We start from the raw sequence: 17,731 nt of genomic DNA on the forward strand, positions 1-17,731 counted from the left end.
CTCCGCCATCCGACAGGGTTATAATGACCCCCTTAGTATTACACTTGACCAAAGTGGGGACATATCTGCCCAAAAATTAGTCTAAAGTTCTTCCAGTCCTACTGGATGCAGATAATGCAGTCTTAATGGCAAGAAATGCCAATAGTCTACAGCTTCTTTTAGATGAATTTTACTAATTTATGGGGGGTTTGGATCTTAAAATTAACCTACAAAAAAACTTTAACAATGAGCATTGGCCCACAAAATGTGAAAATTGGGTCATTTTATCAGTGGGATTTTTAAGAGTAAAGTATTTTATTTACCTAGGCCTTCTTTTTGATCAAGATTTATCCTTGCAAAATTTGTACCACTCTAGGGTCGCCCAAACTCAAAGAGCTGTGGAGTCCGTCTTCTCTTTTGTCAGAAGGCTGGGTCAGAAACCGATTAGAGAAATGATTGAGATGTACAAGAGCAGATGTATCTATGTGGCGACTTATTGAGCAGGACTGTTGGGTTATAAAGACACAGGCCACTACAACAGGTTGAACAGGGCCAAGAATGATTTTCATATGGCTGGGGCCAAACTGGGGTTACATGGTGAGCAAAAGAACGATATATTAAACCCAGATCTGTGACTTGGGATGAGTGTTTGAAAAGTTTCAACACTCCATTCATCATCCTTTTGTGTTGCTAAAGTTGCCCTAAGTGGGGAGGGTATGCCCAGACATCGGTCCCGTGCTCACAGTGCCAATGGATTAAAGCAAGCCTGGCTGATGAAGGGTGATACCCCGAAAGCATGCTTGTTTCCAGTGCAGGGAGGACATGGCCTGGAAGTTACGGCTGGACTGTTCCCATGGGAACAGGGTCAAGACTGATTGATTTGCATATGACTGGGTCCAAACTGGCGTGACATGATGAGCAAAACAATGATGGATTAAACCCAGATCTGTGACTGAGGGTGAGTGTTTGAGAAGTTACAACACTCCATCCATCATTCTTTTGTGTTGCTAAAGTTGTTTCAGAGTTCAGCCTGGCTCCACTTGTGGATAAGATAAAGCGAGAGCCCTTATTATGTTGGCTCGGGATCTGGGGAAAACCAGAAGCAAAATTATCAAGAGATGTATTTGAGAATTGTCTGTCTTTGGACAATGTGTATGCAGTACTTTGGTTCAGGTATATGTGATGCTATTAATTGTGTTTGACCAATAACTTTGTGTTTCACCACTGCGCATATTAGTTGCTCAATTTTCACCAGTAGCACATTACATGTTGTATTCAATTTAGCTGCATATTGGCTTTAACGTGACATTAGAAATTACATTTGGTATTTGGGTTAGCTGCCTATTGGCTTCAACATGGCATTAGCCATTACATTCTGTATTCAGTTTAGCTGCCTATTGGCTTTAACATGGCATTAGACATAACATTTGGTATTTAGGTTAGCTGCCTATTGGCTTTAACGTGGAGTTAGACATTGCAGTTGAGACATTGCAGATGAGCTGTGTTTTTCCAAGCTGTGTTTTTCCACATGATAGACCAAGCAGTGTTTTTCACACCAAAGTCTAGCTGATAAGAGAGCGTACATTTGGTGATTCCTTTCTGCTCAGCCATGGGAAGAGGAGGTGTCTAGGAGATCTGGCCAGTCTCCAAAGGTTTGCCTTCCTTTCCCGAGTCTGAGAGGAGGGGGCAAGTTTTTGGAACGATGGCTCTGGGCAACAGCGAAAGAGAAATATCTTGACTTCAGATAGGAACGGACGTCAATTGCCTGTCCCCGTTTGGGTAGAAAATCTCTTTCTCCCAGTTGAACTGGAGTCATCAACTTGCAGGTCCCAGAAAGATGAAGAAGTGATAGGCCCTACAGTGATGCAATTTTGACTTTTATGCTTTGCTTTGAAGGTATGCTATAATATAATCACATGTATTTGCTGTGTGCATTGCAACTGAGAAGTACTTTGATATATTTTGCTTTCATTGCTGCGACTACTTTTAAATCTGTGCTTCCAACCTACTAATTACGTCTTCCAGGAACCTTGTGGTGGAGTAATAATAACAATAAATGTCTTCTTTAAACTAAGAAGTGCATTCCAGAGAGGTTTTGTAAGCTCGGTCATAAGATAAGAGAAGGAAAGCAGAACATTTTGGCGTGTCGGCAGTCTTGGGAGTCGGAGTTGGATATTGGAAGTGCACTATTTAAAAGTGTAATTGTTTTTTGTTGCTTAGAGAATTAAAGAAGCACGGCAGACCATGTTTGAAAATGCATGTGAAGTTAAACTGCCTTATGGTGCTGTGAGAAACATGTCTTCTTGTTTATCAGGACTGTGTGAGTCTTGGGATGAGTGTTTAAAAGCATATTTAGAAAATGTGTCTTTTGAAAGAAATGATGTTCCTTTTGTTCTTGACAGAAGGGTTTGGATCCTTTTGTCTGCTTAAAGAAAAAATCAGGAGAGATGTGGTCAGTTAGAACATGAAAAAAAGAATTAACTTGAGCAAATTAGCCAGAACACATTATTGCAAGATAATGCTGAAGTCTATGAAACTGCTGTTTTAGAAGAATCTGGCTTTTCCCATTCCAGTAATGAGGAGGTTAAAACAGCTCTGGGCCAGTCTGAGCCTCTGTGTGAGCAGAGCGTAGCGCAGAGCAGCCCACAGTTTTTGGCAGTTGAAGTGCATTCCTTAACAGATAACACTGAGAACAGAGTTAGGAATGTGATTTACTAACCGCTTTTGCAAAGTACGATGTTTAAAATTAATTCAGACAAGGCAGAAGTACTGTCGCAAAATGTGCAGTTACTGGGAATTCAGTGGAACCCAGAAAATAGACAGATGTTGTCACAAGTAAAACAAAAGATTTTAGAGTTTCTTACTAGTTGCACTAAGCAAGAGACACCGAGTTTCATGAGCTTGTTTGATTTTTGGAAACAGTATAGCCCTCGTCTGAGTGAAATCTTAACACTTTGGTACAAAGTAACTAGGAAAAAACATGAGCAGTTGTGCGCTTTTGATTTGGCAAATGAAGTAACTCAGACTTTAGGTTTCTGCGCAGTGCAAGAGGGAAACACTGATTTACATGTAAATCAGGAACAGGGGAGGACTAGAGTTCCCCTGGAACTTTGGAGTAAGCTTTTGACTTGTTAGTGGGCTCTAGTGAATACTGAGCAAATGACATTGAATGATAATGTAATTCTGAAACCTGAAATATCAAGCATGCAGTGGGTGATGAGTTCACCTAACTCTCACAGTTTAGGACAGGCACAAGAGGACACTGGATCTGGTATATGCAAGACAGGGCTAGAGTCACTGCAGCCCTACATGAACAGGTGTCACAAGCCCCTTTTCAGGATGAGGAGAGGGTGCAGGGAGTATCACAGGTAAAAGAGTCACCAATGAAATTGGGTGCACCATTTGAATTTGTGTCCCCTGAGGATACAAAGCATGTTTGTTTGACTATTGATTCAGATTTGTACAATGTGTGTCAGACTTTAAAGCAAGAGCTGCTTCAGATGTGTCATTTTTACACTGAGTCTTGGTTCACTGCCAATGGTTTAGCCATTTGGTTTTCCACATGGCTTGTACATAACTGGTTCAATTCCCTTGCAGATGTTAAAGAGAAAAATTCAGAGTCTGAAGTGTCCACCCAGAATTTTGACTTAGCAGGATGGCTAAGTGGGTGCACCAGAAATGTGGACATCTGGGAGAAAAAGCCACTTACAGGTGGGCAGAGATCAGAGAGATGCACATTCCCCTAGATTTGATAAAAACTGTGATTTTGCAATGTTCTATTTGTCAGCACGCACAACAGCAATCTGCCCCACAAACAGTCAAAGATCAGTTGGGGAGAGGAAAGTTACCAGGACAGATATGGCAAATTGATCAGGTGTTAGGGGGAGTGATTGCTGCAGATTACCAAGGATAAATCCAAATTATGCTGATAACTAGAAAATAATCTGATTCATTCATACAGATTGGAGACAGAATTGCCCAACTTGTCAAAAGGGAAGTGAATGGAGGTTTGGTAAAGGAGGAGTCTGCCCCAGCCCCTCTGACAGTGCAAGGAAAGGGAATCTGTGGTGCAGCAGATAAAAACTTCAGTGCTAAGGTGTGGGTTGAAGCCCCAGGTGACCCGACAGAACATGCAGAAATTATAACAGAGGGCCCCAAAAACGTCTCGCTGATTATAAAACAAGGAAAGGAAGAGGAAGGGCACATTTCAAATGGCAAATGTTATTTGCAAGAAAAGTAATACTTTTTTCTTTTGCAGATCCTACCACAACTCGCCACTGACAATGAGTGTGCTGTGTGGTCTCCATTCCGGTGTGTGCGTGTGGGGTCGGGGGAGGGACCAAACCCCCAACCTGAACCTGATTGATTAAAGTACAAACCCTATAGATCCATTTTGCGCAACTGGTGCCTTCAGTTCATATTCAACTTGTTTGATTACATTCTTCCACTGGAACAAAGCAATCTTACCAGTTAACTGTCTTAGTTTTTTCGTATGGAACTCTGACTTTTGCTTACATTCCAGCAAACCTTTCAGGTGAACCGTGTACCTTTACATGAGACAAACTCATGCTACATTTTCATTGTAGATGTATCTGATGTGAAAGGTTATGAGATCAATATGCTAATCCACGTCCATTGCTTTACAGTGATTGCTTTTATCATTCAAATCTGATTTGCTTATAATGTTTTTTATTTGTTGATGTTTTTGTTTTTAGTTTGAAATAAGAGGTATGTAAACAAAAATTCATTAGTCATAGGGTGGAGTGTGATGCTATTAATTGTGTTTGACCAATGACTTTGTGTTTCACCACTGCGCATATTAGTTGCTCAATGTTCACCAGTAGCACATTACATGTTGTATTCAGTTTATTAGGAAGGAATTCACAGAGCTGGGCTTGCCAGAATTGGCCAGCAACCCAGTAAGTATAGATTTGAAGACTTTGGGCCTCATTACGACTTCCCCGTTTTTTTGTAAGACCACCGAAGCCACTGCAGGCAACAGACCGCCAGTGCGGGCAGTCTGTTGCCCGCCATATTAGGAGTCATTGGAGGACTTCTGCCAATTTATGGGCGGAAGTCCAACTCCGAAGAGGTGGTTGCATCGCCAGCACCGCCATGCCAGCAAGACTCTGACAGCCATGTTACAAGCCATAATACGACTTGGCGGAGTCCTGCTGGTGTGGTGGTGTTGGTGCAAGCCCGCCAGGACCCATCCCCTCCCAGACGACCTCCTCCAGGGAGAAGGTAAGTGGTTGTTCAAAAGGGAGGAGGGTGTCTGTGTGTGTGGGTGCGTGTGTGCGGAGGGGGTGTTGTTCCGAGTGCATGTATGCAGAGAGGGGGAGGAGTGGTGAATGCATGCGTGTATGTGATTGAATGTGAATGTGTGCATGTATGTGCTTGTGTATGGGGGTGTCTGAGTGAATGTGTGCAAGCAAGTGGGGGTGTGTGTCTGCATGTTTGCGAGTGAGTGGTGGTGTCTGTGTGGATGTATACGTATGCCGAGGGGTGTGTATGTGAATGCATGCGTGCGTGAAGGTGTGGGGGTGTTTGTAAGTGTGTGGATGGGTGGGGGGAGGTGTGTGCACGTGTGTGGACAAGTGGGGATGCGTGTGACAGGAATGGGGATTCCTGTCACTGGATGCGTGACCGCCAGGGTTTTCATAACGGGGTGAGTGCCACGGATAGCCTGGCGGTCTGCAGCCTTGTATTCTGGCTGGCAGGCTGAGGCCTGCAGCCCGGTTGGAGGCGCACACCACCAGCCGTGTCAATGCGATCGCACGAGCGGGCCAGGCGGCATTGTGGAGGTTTTGCTTTTGCCAAGCCCTACAACTTGTGATGTGACAGTATTTACCGCCACGGTGAGGCTGGAGGTCTGATGACTGCCAGCTTTATAATGAGAGCCTATATCTAAAGTGAAGGAGGTTTTCCAGATCAGAATGGACCCCACCAGGAAGAATTTGATAAATTGTCTGCAAGTGCTAACTATAACTTAATTAATTCGTCATTTGGGTGTTATCTCTCCTCATTTCACATGGAGAATGTTAAGTCTTGTATGACTAGATTACATTTTAATTCATTGCATTTTCTTATTGCTTTCCCTCGGAATGTAGCCTAGGAATCATTACTGACGAAGTGCCCACATGATAACGTTGTCTGCAAAGCACAATGCACTTTATTGTATTTTGTAGTCTGTATTTTCATGTTAGGAAACACTTTTTTTCACTATATTTTTCGCTCTTTTAACAATAATTCTGACAAGGAGGCTTTCACACATTTGCAAAAGTTGGAGAATACAGAGATTTATGTGGCTGTGGGAAACTTTGTCTTGCCTTGAGGGTCAGAAATAGATATGGCTCGATATGATGATTCCTCTCAGAGTATATATTGGGATTTATAGATTTGTAGATTTTTAATCTGTACTCACCTCAGGGTTCTAGAGGGTATTTTTATTCTGTGTTTTTATCTTACAAATCATGTTGTTGAGAGGAGTGCAGAGGGGCGAGGGAGGACTACTGTCCCCAGAGTGACCTGTGCCAGCCCACCCACAGTGTTTGCCTACGCCCTGAGGTGCTTATTTAATCAAGAAAAGCTCCCTCTGCGCAGGAGTTGAGAGGACTGCAGAGGGGCGAGGGAGGCCTACCAGCCCAGAGTGACCTTTGCTGGCTTGCCCACAGCATTTGCTCGCACCCGGAGGCCCTTATGTATTCAGGAAAAGCTCCTGCTGCACTGGAGTTTAGAGGAGTACAGCTAGAGCGATGGAGGACTACCTACCACAGAGTGACCTTTGCAGGGCCAACCACAGCGTTTGCTTGTGCCCAGAGGTCCTTATTTAATCAAGAAAAGCTCCCGCTGTATGGGAGTTTAGAGGAGTACAGCGAAGTGAAGGAGGACTATGGGCCACAGAGTGACCTTTACTGGCCTGCCCACAGCGTTTGCTCGCACCCATAAGCCCTTATTAAATCAAGGAGAGCTCCTGCTGCACTGGAGTTGAGAGGAGTAGAGCAGAGCGAGGGAGGATTACCGACCACAGAGTGACCTTTGCAAGCCCACCCACAGCTCATGCCGGGAGGCGCTTATTTAATCAAAAAAAGCTCCCGCTGTGCAGGAGTGGAGAGTACAGCGGGGCGAGGGAGGACTACTGCCCCAGCGTGACCTTTGCGGGCCTGCCCACAGTTCTTGCGAGTGCCCAGATGTGCTTATTTAATCAAGAATAGCTCCTGTAGGGCAGGAGTTGAGAGGAGTGCTGCAGGGCGAGGGAAAACTACCAGCCCCAGAGTGGCCTTTGCCAGCATTCCCACAGCATTTGCTCACGCCCAGAGGCACTTATTTAATCAAGGAAAGCTTCCCCTGCGCAGAACACGCCCAGATAAAGGCCAGGCCAAGAGTGGGCCTGTCTGTGCCAGTTCACGGCCAGACGTGACTGGGCTGCCTTTCCCCCATGTCTCTTCGCCTTTGCCTCTGTTTTTATGGGCGAGCGCAAAGCGCTCCATCAATTCTGTTATCTCTCTTTGGGCTTGAAACCACGCCCATGCCACATCAGTCAATTACATTGGTTTGTGGGCTTGCCTTTTTAAATCCGCTTGCTTTCATTTGTGAAAGGCATGCATATGTCATGCCTTTTCCGGTGTTTAGCCCACCTACGCAGCACCGGTAAAGTACCAAAAACACGCCAGGCTCGATGTTTTCAGCCTGGGGTCCGGACTACTTTATCTGTTTATTTTCCACGCAGCGCGAGCGCGCTGCATTTTACATAGCGCGATCGCGCTGCGTGTTTTTTTTCCTTTACAACACTAATAGCTCTACCTCGAGCAAATGCGAGACCCGTTGCATTGAAAATGCTTGTTAATTTTGTTGTTGCAGAGAGGGCAAATGTTGTAGTCCTGGGACGGCCACGATAACTGGCACAGTGTGCAAGGTGAGAGTCGCTGAGCTGGGTATGGGGAAGCGTAGAGCACCAGGGGATATGGCACACCCATCTTCTACAGTTACTATTGAAGGCATGCTTGAGCTTGCCATTGGGATAGTTGCCAGAGAGATTGAGCTCACCGAATACGGAATATGGTAAGTCTCTCCCCTACATTGCTGGTGCTGATTCTAGTTTCCGCTTAAATCCAAAGAGCATTAAATGCGCAAATAAGGACTCGGAACGTCCTATAGGGCGGAATGAAAACTGTTGTAACAATGCTGTGGGCTCATCTGACCAAACTAATGTTTCTACATCCCATTTCTGTTAACCTGTTGGCAGCGCAAATCGCAAAAGGCAGTTGGACAAAAATGATACTACAAAAAGGAAGGTAACATTGCACTGTCAAAGCAGTCAGGATCCTAACCAGGGGCCAGATGTAGAAAAGGGTTTTACCCATTCTGTGTCTATGGGAAAATTTGTTGGTACATATGGCCCCAGATCCTTTCGTGGGCTCAGTTGGCTGTGTCACCTTGTGTGTCTTCCTGTGCTACTTAGTCCTCTATGGCTACTCAAACTTGTGACTCTTTCCCTTTGAATTAATCCAGACATGTTTTGCTCCAAGGTGTCATCTATTTTAATGGCTAAACTTCAGCCACTGTTAGAGTGATTAGGCTGTATTGAGGGCTGCTTAGAAGGCTTGTCCAAGGGGGTGACTATTATTCCTCCTGATAAATTGGCCTTGGGAGTTTATGCACAAGTCTCTTCTTCCTTTCTGGTGCCTTATTTACAGGAAGGGGGCGCTATTGTTAATTCCCAGTCTGTGTGCACCAACTCAATTACCCCATCAGTGGGGCCAGCTGTTTCTTGTGCCATTCCACCTGAGGGGGTTACCTGAGAAGTAATATGTTACTACTGCTATTAATAGTGTTAATGTTATTGGTCATTCATTGCCCCCTGTGGTACAATTGGGTCTTCTGCAGCTCTATGTAACCATTTTGGTCAATAATCTATTGATTCTGCTTCTGCTCCATGTAAAAATATTTTGAATCTTCCCCCTGCAGCATGCCCCTATGTATTACTGTTGGCCGGGGTTCCTGTCCTGAAAGTTGGCCCACAGGAGTCATGAAATCAACTTCTGTGGAAGGTTAATTGTTGGCTATTTAGGCATAAAAATTTTGTCATTCAGGATTTGACTGAGATTTTGATGGTGCGCAGAGTGGGGTGGCTTGGCTGTTCACAGAAAACCATTCAAGGGGACTGTATTGTTAAAGATTTTAGGAAGTTTAGGAAACTATCTAATGTTAAGCGGATACTTAAGGTAAAAGAATTTATTGAGCAGAATGAAACTAATATTGTTACTTTGCCTTTGGGGTTCTTTTATAAACCACATATCCCTCAGCAAGGTTTTTACTATTCTATTTCTTACCCCAATGAGGTGTTTTCCTGCTCTAATGCATTCTTGAGGATTGCATGGTGGAGGTTTACTCAGTGCTTATGCAATCATGCTAGGTACTGTATCCTAAATAGAGAAGTTCCATAGATGCCACCCCCACCCAGACAGTCCACGTCCCCCTTAAGGCTACTTCAAATGTAGGTAGTGAGTTATTGCGAATTCCAAGTTGGAACCTGACAGGTCTAAAATCTAAGATTTTGAATTGAGATTGGCAGGACTTTATTGGGGCCTACGATATCATTCTGTTCCAGGAAACTTTGGATACTATTTCTACACAACTTGAAGGAAACCAAGTTTCTCGAGCCTGGCCATGCCTTCTGGTTGTGTTTCTGGGGTGCTGGCCCTTTGGGTTAAAACTAATACAGGAGGCACTGTCAAAGTAGTTGAGAAGTATGATAGTAGCCTTCAAACTGTAGCTTTTATGTCTAAAATGTGTCTACATATTGTTAACTTTTATAGTGATTTTATTAACATCCCTTATTCAAAGTTTCCATTATTATTTGAATTTATTATTGACTTAGTGAACAGGACAGTGGCAGCAGGACATTTATTTTACCTTTGTTTGCCTGGTGATTTTAATGTACATATGGTAAACATTTCTGATACCCGCAGTAAATCTGATCATGCAACAATACGTTTCCGGCCTGAATCTCGAGGCCATGAATTATTATCCTTTCTTGATGTTGCAAGTATAGTTAATGCACTAGTGATTTTGTCTTCAAATTGAAGTAAGGTTCCTACTTTTAAGGGGAATGGGAGCCATTCGGTTATTGATTATGTTTTTGTTACTGAAAATTTGGTTGACCTTCTTCAACATGGCATGGTCATTTTGGTGACTTTTGATGACCATAACCCAATAGCAATTGAATTGGCTATCCCCCATAAGAATACATTTGGGAGAGATGCGGGTGCTTAAAATCTCATGCCCACTACTGATACTCTGAGGGTGGAGTGGAGATTGTGTAATACGGATCAGTTTTTTATTACACTTGTTAGGGAAAATCTGAGTTTAGCTTTTGCATGTTTATCTGACAAGGACTCTGGCACCCAGATCATCGATGCATTAATTACATTTGCAGCAATATCAAGGAGAGCTTACTTATATCAGTGAGACCAACCCCTGATAATCCTAGATGGTTTAATGCTGAGTGCTCTGCAGCTAAAAGGGCTCTTCGCACTGCATTAATGGCTAAACCAAGGGATGCTGGTTTGGTGCGCAGTTTACATAAGGCAAATATAACATCGGTTTCCAAGCGCCGCCATGAGGTTGTCTCCTTGCGCTGGGAATCACTCCTACAGACTTCGCATCAGGGCTGTTGTAAGCTGTTTTGGACCACTGTCTCCGAATTAAAGGCTAACTTTATGTCTCTCACATCTATATCTTGTAATATTACTAGTTGTAAGTGGGAGGTGCATTTCAGTGAAACCTAAGTGGCACCACCCTCTGTTGCCTCATTTGTAGTCGATTAGTCAGTAGTTTCTCGTTTTTCTGTTACATTATCGGAGGTTGAACTTGCGATCAACCTAAGTAAAAGTTATAAGGCAACCGGCCCAGATGGTGTTTGATCAGATCTAACATCCCTTTCTGGACTCCACTCCTCACTAACATCTTTAATGGTTTGCTGCATGCCACCTTATTTAGTTCATAGCGAATGTATGTTAGAGTCCCCAAAGTAAAAAAAAAAGGGGGACCGTTCGCTTCCATCATGTTACAAACCAACCTCACTCATAGACAGCACTGCTGAAATACTCGGATTATTTATAATAGGGTCATGGAGTGGGGGAACGCTGGGACCATTTTAAGTGGTTGTCAATTTGAGTTCAGGCACTATAGAACAATGCCTTAACCTTAACCTGGTGTTAGGTAAATATACTGTGGCTAAACAATCACCCACGTATCTCGCTTTTATGGCCCTGACCTCAGCATTCTACTACGTCAACAGAGCTAAACTGTGGCGCATGTTGATTGAGCGGGGGCTTGATGATGCCCTGGTACAATTTTTAGCCTACTTGCATGAGGAAAAGACGGCAAGGGTCCGCATCAGTCAGTCGGGGGAGGTCTCTGGAGATAATGACATTTACTGTGGTGTCAGGAAGGGCTGTGTGCTGGCCCCTCTTTTGTTTATTTTATATATAAACAATTTACACTCGTCACTTACAGCTGCTACTCATGATGTTCCACTAATGGGGTGAAAGACCATTCCAGCTGTTTTGTACACAGATGATGCAAAGCTCATGGCACAGACTCCAAAAGTGCTGCGCCTTCTTGTGCTGGCCTTTGTTAGTTTTATGTCCTTGCTTGATCTTAAGACTAATTTCGCCAAGTCCCATATTATGTTCTGCGGGCCCAAGTGTAAAATGCTGACTAAATTGTCTATTGGTCCTGACTCTCTGACTAGTAAAAGCACTTTCCGTATTTAAGTGCCCTTTTTTCAGCTCAAGGATCCTGGTCAGCTAATGTTGTCCAACGCACAGGTACATTTTCTAAGGCTTAAGGGGCTTATATGTAGCCTTCCTCGACCCTCAGGGGGAGGTTCATTAATGTCATTGCTCCATAGTTATAATTCCCAATGTGTGCCTATTGCTATGTATGGTGTGAGGTTTGTGGCACATCAAATTTACCGTGAAGTCAAAGAGAAGAAAACAGATTCCTTCGCAGAGTGTTATCCCTCCCTGCATCCGCTGCTACCTAGATAGCCATAATGAACTTGAGTTGCCTTATCTTGAGGATCTGACTCATATTCACTCGGTTGTAGTTTGGCTTTCGATCTGAAAGTGGGAAATACGTCATCAAAAATGGAGCATTACCACTTACAATATGTTCGAATATTAGAACATAAAGAGTATGCAAAATCATTCAGAAAGTGCAAAGTACTCATTGCAGATATAAACAAACATTATTTAGAAATAAATGAAGAACATTTACCAGAAAATGTGTTCAGTGTTTCATAGTCACCATATTAGTGGAACCTAAGCCTTTAGACAAACTCAGCCTCGGCCATAAATGACACGAGGAGTGAATGATGTATTTTCAGATGCTGATAGTGAAGAGGTATGTTTTGTGAGTTTACCTGAAGAAAAGGCTGGGGATGCAAACTCCAAGAATGGGACTCTAGTATAAATGGCACTGCGCTTGGTTTTCTCCAAATCACCATTGTTGAGAATGCAGTCGACTATTTCACTGATCCAGGTAGTTCCTGCAAAAAAGCCAAACAAAGATGAGACAAACGGATTTTTTTTTTCAAGCATTCACTACTTCGGAAAACTCCTGAATGGATCATTCGGCCCTAAGAAGATACTTAAACAGCACCCAAGGACACGGAAGAGTGTGCAGACACATAGGGCCCGAGTCAGAAACTGCGTTTTGTAGTACTTTAGTAGTACTCAAAGTACAACAAAATGCAATGCACAAAGCTATGCATGGAGACCTCCACTTCCACCGCTCCAATCTTGTCTATGAAAATAGATTTGCAAAGGTAATCCTTCGGTTCACTGGTAAATGCGGGAGGGACTGGAAAATAGAGATACGTTTTCCCAAATGGGAAGGTAATATGGAATAGTAAGGAGAAGTTTAGGTAGCAAATGTTTTGGAAGAGGAAGTTAGTAAAAACATTCACACAAAAACATGAATAAGGCCATTGTTATTCACAGTTCTTTTCCACGAGGTTTTCCCCATAACTGTTTATCATAATTCTTTCCCTCATGTTTTTATTTTCCCAAAGTTTGTTTGTATCTCTGTTTTATAAACAATTTGTATTGGTTTCAGTACAAAGACAGTCACATCGTTTTCAGTATTCATAGTGCAACACCACTATGTTTAGCTAGACAGCAGAGCCACAATGGAACCAGCAGAGAAAATGAACGATCATCGTACAAGTGCAGTTACAGTGGCGGATCCTGCCCATAATGGTCTTACCTTTTCCCCCGAATCCGGGCATGCTTGGAATGGCATTCCCTGGCCTAATCGGCGTCTACTGTTGTGTGCAACAGTCCCCTCGACAACACCACTGAGACATTGTGGGGAGCTCTCCAGTTGGCAGCTATGTCTTACTTGGCTACCATGGTAGTTGTCCCCATAAGCCCTCAGTCGGCCCTCGAGCCTCCTGCGCCCTCAAAAAATGACCAAAAGCAGCACCTGCTGTAAAAGTTCCACCTCTCATCTCAGTACAGCTGACAATTCCGCAACCACAGCAGTCCAGTACTGTGTTACCACAGGGTAGGTCCAAACCATGTGGTAAACGTTCCGGGGTTTGTTAACAACCAAAACATGCAGCACTGGAAAGGAGGCCCACCTTACACAATTGGTCAGGAGTGAAATAAGCACAAAATAAGTAATAAATTTGCACCAAACGAAGTCTGGAGGAGATTGTGATGACCCAGGGGCATTTGTGGATTGGAGTTCGTGAAAGGAGCACAGATGCATACCAGACTAGACGACGCCCAGTTGTGAGATACCTATGGCATCCCAATGGGAAAAGCCCTCCAGTTCAGCTGTTTCACTTAACCAAGTAGGGGAGTCTGTTGTGTAATTTTGGAGTTCCATACAGTGTGACAAAGTGCAGCCCGCCACCCAAGAAAGATCGCCTGGGTCACTTCCGTCATGGCAGTGGAGACATGGGTACCATATAGCATGGCCATAACCCGTAGAAACTCCAGTTAAGTCAATTCCACCCTGCATACTGGGTTGGACCATCCCCCAGTGAACCAGTCATTTATCACCAGAAGCTGTGATGGGGGTGTTTTAAAGATAAAGGTTGGCTATACCAGGGCTGCTATTGTACGGGGCATGCGGACAATTCGCAGAGACCAGGTACAGCCTAGATTTACACCAGAGAAAGGAGATCGCCACCAAGTCTATCTTGCAAAACCAATGGCGTGGGATTGCTTGCAGAGAATTCCAAAAGAGATATAAAAATCTTGGTAACACTATCAGTTTATAGAGGGCTATCCTAAACATTACGTTAAGTGGGAGGGTTTGCCACTTTTTCAAATCTGCCTTAATTCTATGAGTCAACAGGGTAAGGTTAACAGACCAAGTCAGCATAGGATGTAGCACCGCCTGTATGCCCAGGTAGCGGAAGCTCAGCCGACGTACAAGTATGCTAGTCTCCCAGTCAATACAGCTCCTCAACTGTGACAACGGCTCCAGTATCGACTTGGAGAGTTACTGTTTAGTCCTGATGCCTTCGCAAAGAGCTGGAGGAGCTGAAGACAGTGAGGGTCGCTCGTTTCAGGGTTAGGAACAGGACATCATCCACGTGTAGCGCGATGCAGTCCTTGTGTCATGTGTCCCCCTCCTAGCCCCGCACCTGCTCATCACACCGAAGAAGACAAGCAAGGGGCTCAATGGCCAGGGCAAAGAGGAGGAAGGGACACTGTAGGACATCTCTGCCAAGTCCCACGGTATGTGGGGAACTCATCTGAAACCACCACATTAGTCTGTACTTGTGCAGTAGGGTTAGAGTAAAGCACCCAAACAAAGTTATGGAAGCAGAGACCAATCCCCGACTTATGCAAGACCCGGGATAGCTAACCCCAGTCCACTGTATCAAACGCTTTCTCAAAGTCTATGAGGAGTAGGGCCAGTTGGGGCGTGAGCAAGTGGTGACTGGTGAGGTCTACATGAAGTCACCTAAGACAGTTTCTCCAGCCTCTGGTGAGCATAAACCAGCATTGGTCCAGGTGTATAAAAGTTTGGAGATCTCCTTTTAGGCATGAGGCCAGGATTGTTGCAAAAATCTTGACCTTTCCATTGATTAAGGGGATTTGTTAGTAAACTGCAGAGGAAGTAGGCCGGGGATCCGTTTTCGGTATGATGACGATAGTGGCAATACAATTTCCAGTGGGAAGGAACCCGTCTCAACTGCGTCTTTGTAGAGGTCAAGCAAATAGGGGGTGAGAACCTCCCTGTATTTAGCATACAACTCAGTAGGGTACCCATCGGAGCCGGATGTCTTTCCTGACACCAAAGCTAAGATAATGGTTCAAATTTCCTCGATCGTTAGGGGCTGTTCATGGGCTTGTCTCTCAGCTTGCAACATCTTAAGAAGTGATACATCATCTAGAAAGGGGGAGTCAATTTTAGCCACTAGCCATGGAATTGCAGCATAGATGCCACGAAACTATGTGGCAAACGTCTGGGAAATAGCATGAGTAGTGCACTGGGGGCTACCGTCGCTGTCCAATATCTCTGGTATTACTCGACCATTCAGAGGCTGTGTAGCCAGCCAATGCAACAGTTTGCCATTTTTATCTCCCCAGCCATATACTCTCACCGCTGAGGCATTTCAAACCTTCCTTGCTGCCTTATGCGACAGAAGGTGGATCACTGCACGGCTCAGCTCGAGCTGCCGTAACATCTCACCATGGTGATCAGAAAAGATTTGTGCCTTCAGCCAGAGGACACAAGCCTCCAACTGCGTTATGAATTGGTGTTTAGCCTTCTCCTGCCCCATAAGTATACTCTTGGCATGGCCTCTTATGGTGGCTTTACAAGCCACCCACACAGCACCAGCAGAGCACACCGCTCCACTGTTAGTCTGGAAATATGCCTGTATGTCATCTTCTAGTGCTTGAGAGTTTGTCTCATCCTGAAGATGTCAGGAGTTAAGCCTCCACATGGGGTGTGGGGCATTACGTGCAGTATCTAAATGCAGGAGAACAGAGGAATGATGGGAGAACCCCTGCAGGAGGATCTGTACTTGGACACCAGCAGGCAGTCAGTGGCGGGCTTTGAAAGAAGATCAGTACGCTCATGGGAATGATGTGCAGCTCATGTGTGTGTATATATTGTCGCCACCTGGGGTTCCACAGTCTCCAGGTGTCACATAAGGCAAGGGCAGTCGCCTAATTCGGGAGGTGTTGAGCGCCAACACAGCGGTGCACAGAGGGGGCACCAGTTGAGTCCATCTCTTGGTCTGCATTAAAGTCACCGCCCACCACGGGGAGTGTCAGTATTAACTCATTGAGTGTGGTTAAGAAGGAATCAAGAGCACTGGGGGGGCATAGATACACATGGGATTCACCGCCCGAACTTCCTTGCTAGCTGCAAGAGCTAGGTATCGGCCCTCAAATAAAGTACTACGCCAGTAACTGTCATGGGAAAGGATCGGTGTAAAAGGATCGCCAACCCGCGTGTGTGACACCGAGATGACCTGCGGCGTCTCACTTGCGGGCCGCGGTCAGATCGGCAGTCCACGTCTAGGATGGTCGTTCCTGCCACGGGCCGCTTTTCGGTTCGCGACCTGTTTTTTGGGCCGCAGCGCAAACTGAAACATACCATTTGAGCTCTGTTTCACACTGCACCCACCTTTTACCCCCCTAGTTTTACTTACCTGTTTCTTACTGTTTTTCTTCTTTTTCTCTTTTTCTTTTTTGTTTCTTCTTGGCCATATTTTCTTTTTCCCCGGAGTCTGTGTTTTCTTCCCTGCATGCCTTGCTCCCTACCTTTTATACTATGGCTATTTTTCCATTTACTTTACCGTGACTTTTCCCAGTCCAAGATGGCGTCTTCATTACTTCTTGTATGTCACTTCGTGTTTGTCAGTATATAAGCACAGTTGGTCTTCTGTTCCTTGCGTTGCAAACACTTCCGTTCCGGTTGTGCTCCTCACTCCTGTATCCTATGATTTTTGGACTTCACCCGCTTTTCCCTGTCGCAGTTTTTATTCCAGACTTTTTGTGCCTCACTTTTTCTTTTTCTTTATATCTTTTTCAGGAGTTCCTTGATCTGAGATTTTTCCCAAGGTTGTTTTTTTTTCTCTGGGACTCCTTCTGGAGTTTACGGCCTGCTTGGTGTTCTATTATCAGCAGCACCGTGGCGACTGGAAAGGGTCGCCCCTAACTTGGTCAATCCAGAACAAGCAAGAAACCTGGTGGTGCCCACAGACTGGCAGATGACCGCGATAAGAAGTGTTCAGATTGTGACAGATTGCAACGCTAAACATTTCTGCATTGCTCTGGAACCATGGAAGGACCACCTGAAGATGTTGTGAAAAGTGCACAGTCTATGCAGCATACTGTACAGCAACAGGCACAGGAATTACAACAACTGCGTGCCGAAAATACTGCTCTGAGACAAGCTCTGGTGTCTCGATCCATTGATGTACCTACCACCTCCGCTTCAACACCACGTTATTCTGGAGATCCTAACAAGTTAAAGGAATTTCTGGACTCTTTTACAGTGTATTTTGCATTTCGACCCTTTCAGTTTACCCAAGATAAGACCAAGGTTGGTTATTTGATAAGTTCCCTGGCTGACCCAGTCTTAGCCTGGGCAACCCGCTTGGTAGCTGCCAATGACTCTTTATTATCTAACTATTCAGATTTTCTTCAAGCCTTTAAACAGATGATCGAACGACCTGGACTGGAAGCCGCTGCAGAAGATGTGTTAT

The 17,731-nt window shown here is 44.7% G+C and overlaps 1 protein-coding gene across 1 annotated transcript in view; it reads right to left on the reverse strand.

Annotated features, from left to right (window-relative positions):
• LOC138304195 (sulfotransferase 1 family member D1-like) overlaps positions 1 to 17,731 on the reverse strand; it is a 392,899-nt gene that overhangs the window by 167,934 nt on the left and 207,234 nt on the right. Inside the window, exon 3 of the mRNA XM_069244049.1 lies at positions 12,410 to 12,535. Within this exon, the coding sequence (XP_069100150.1) occupies positions 12,410 to 12,535 (126 nt within the window). The remainder of the gene's footprint in view (positions 1 to 12,409; positions 12,536 to 17,731) is intronic.

This window comes from Pleurodeles waltl, chromosome 7, assembly GCF_031143425.1.
Source record: "Pleurodeles waltl isolate 20211129_DDA chromosome 7, aPleWal1.hap1.20221129, whole genome shotgun sequence".
Classification (NCBI taxonomy): Eukaryota; Metazoa; Chordata; class Amphibia; order Caudata; family Salamandridae; genus Pleurodeles; species Pleurodeles waltl.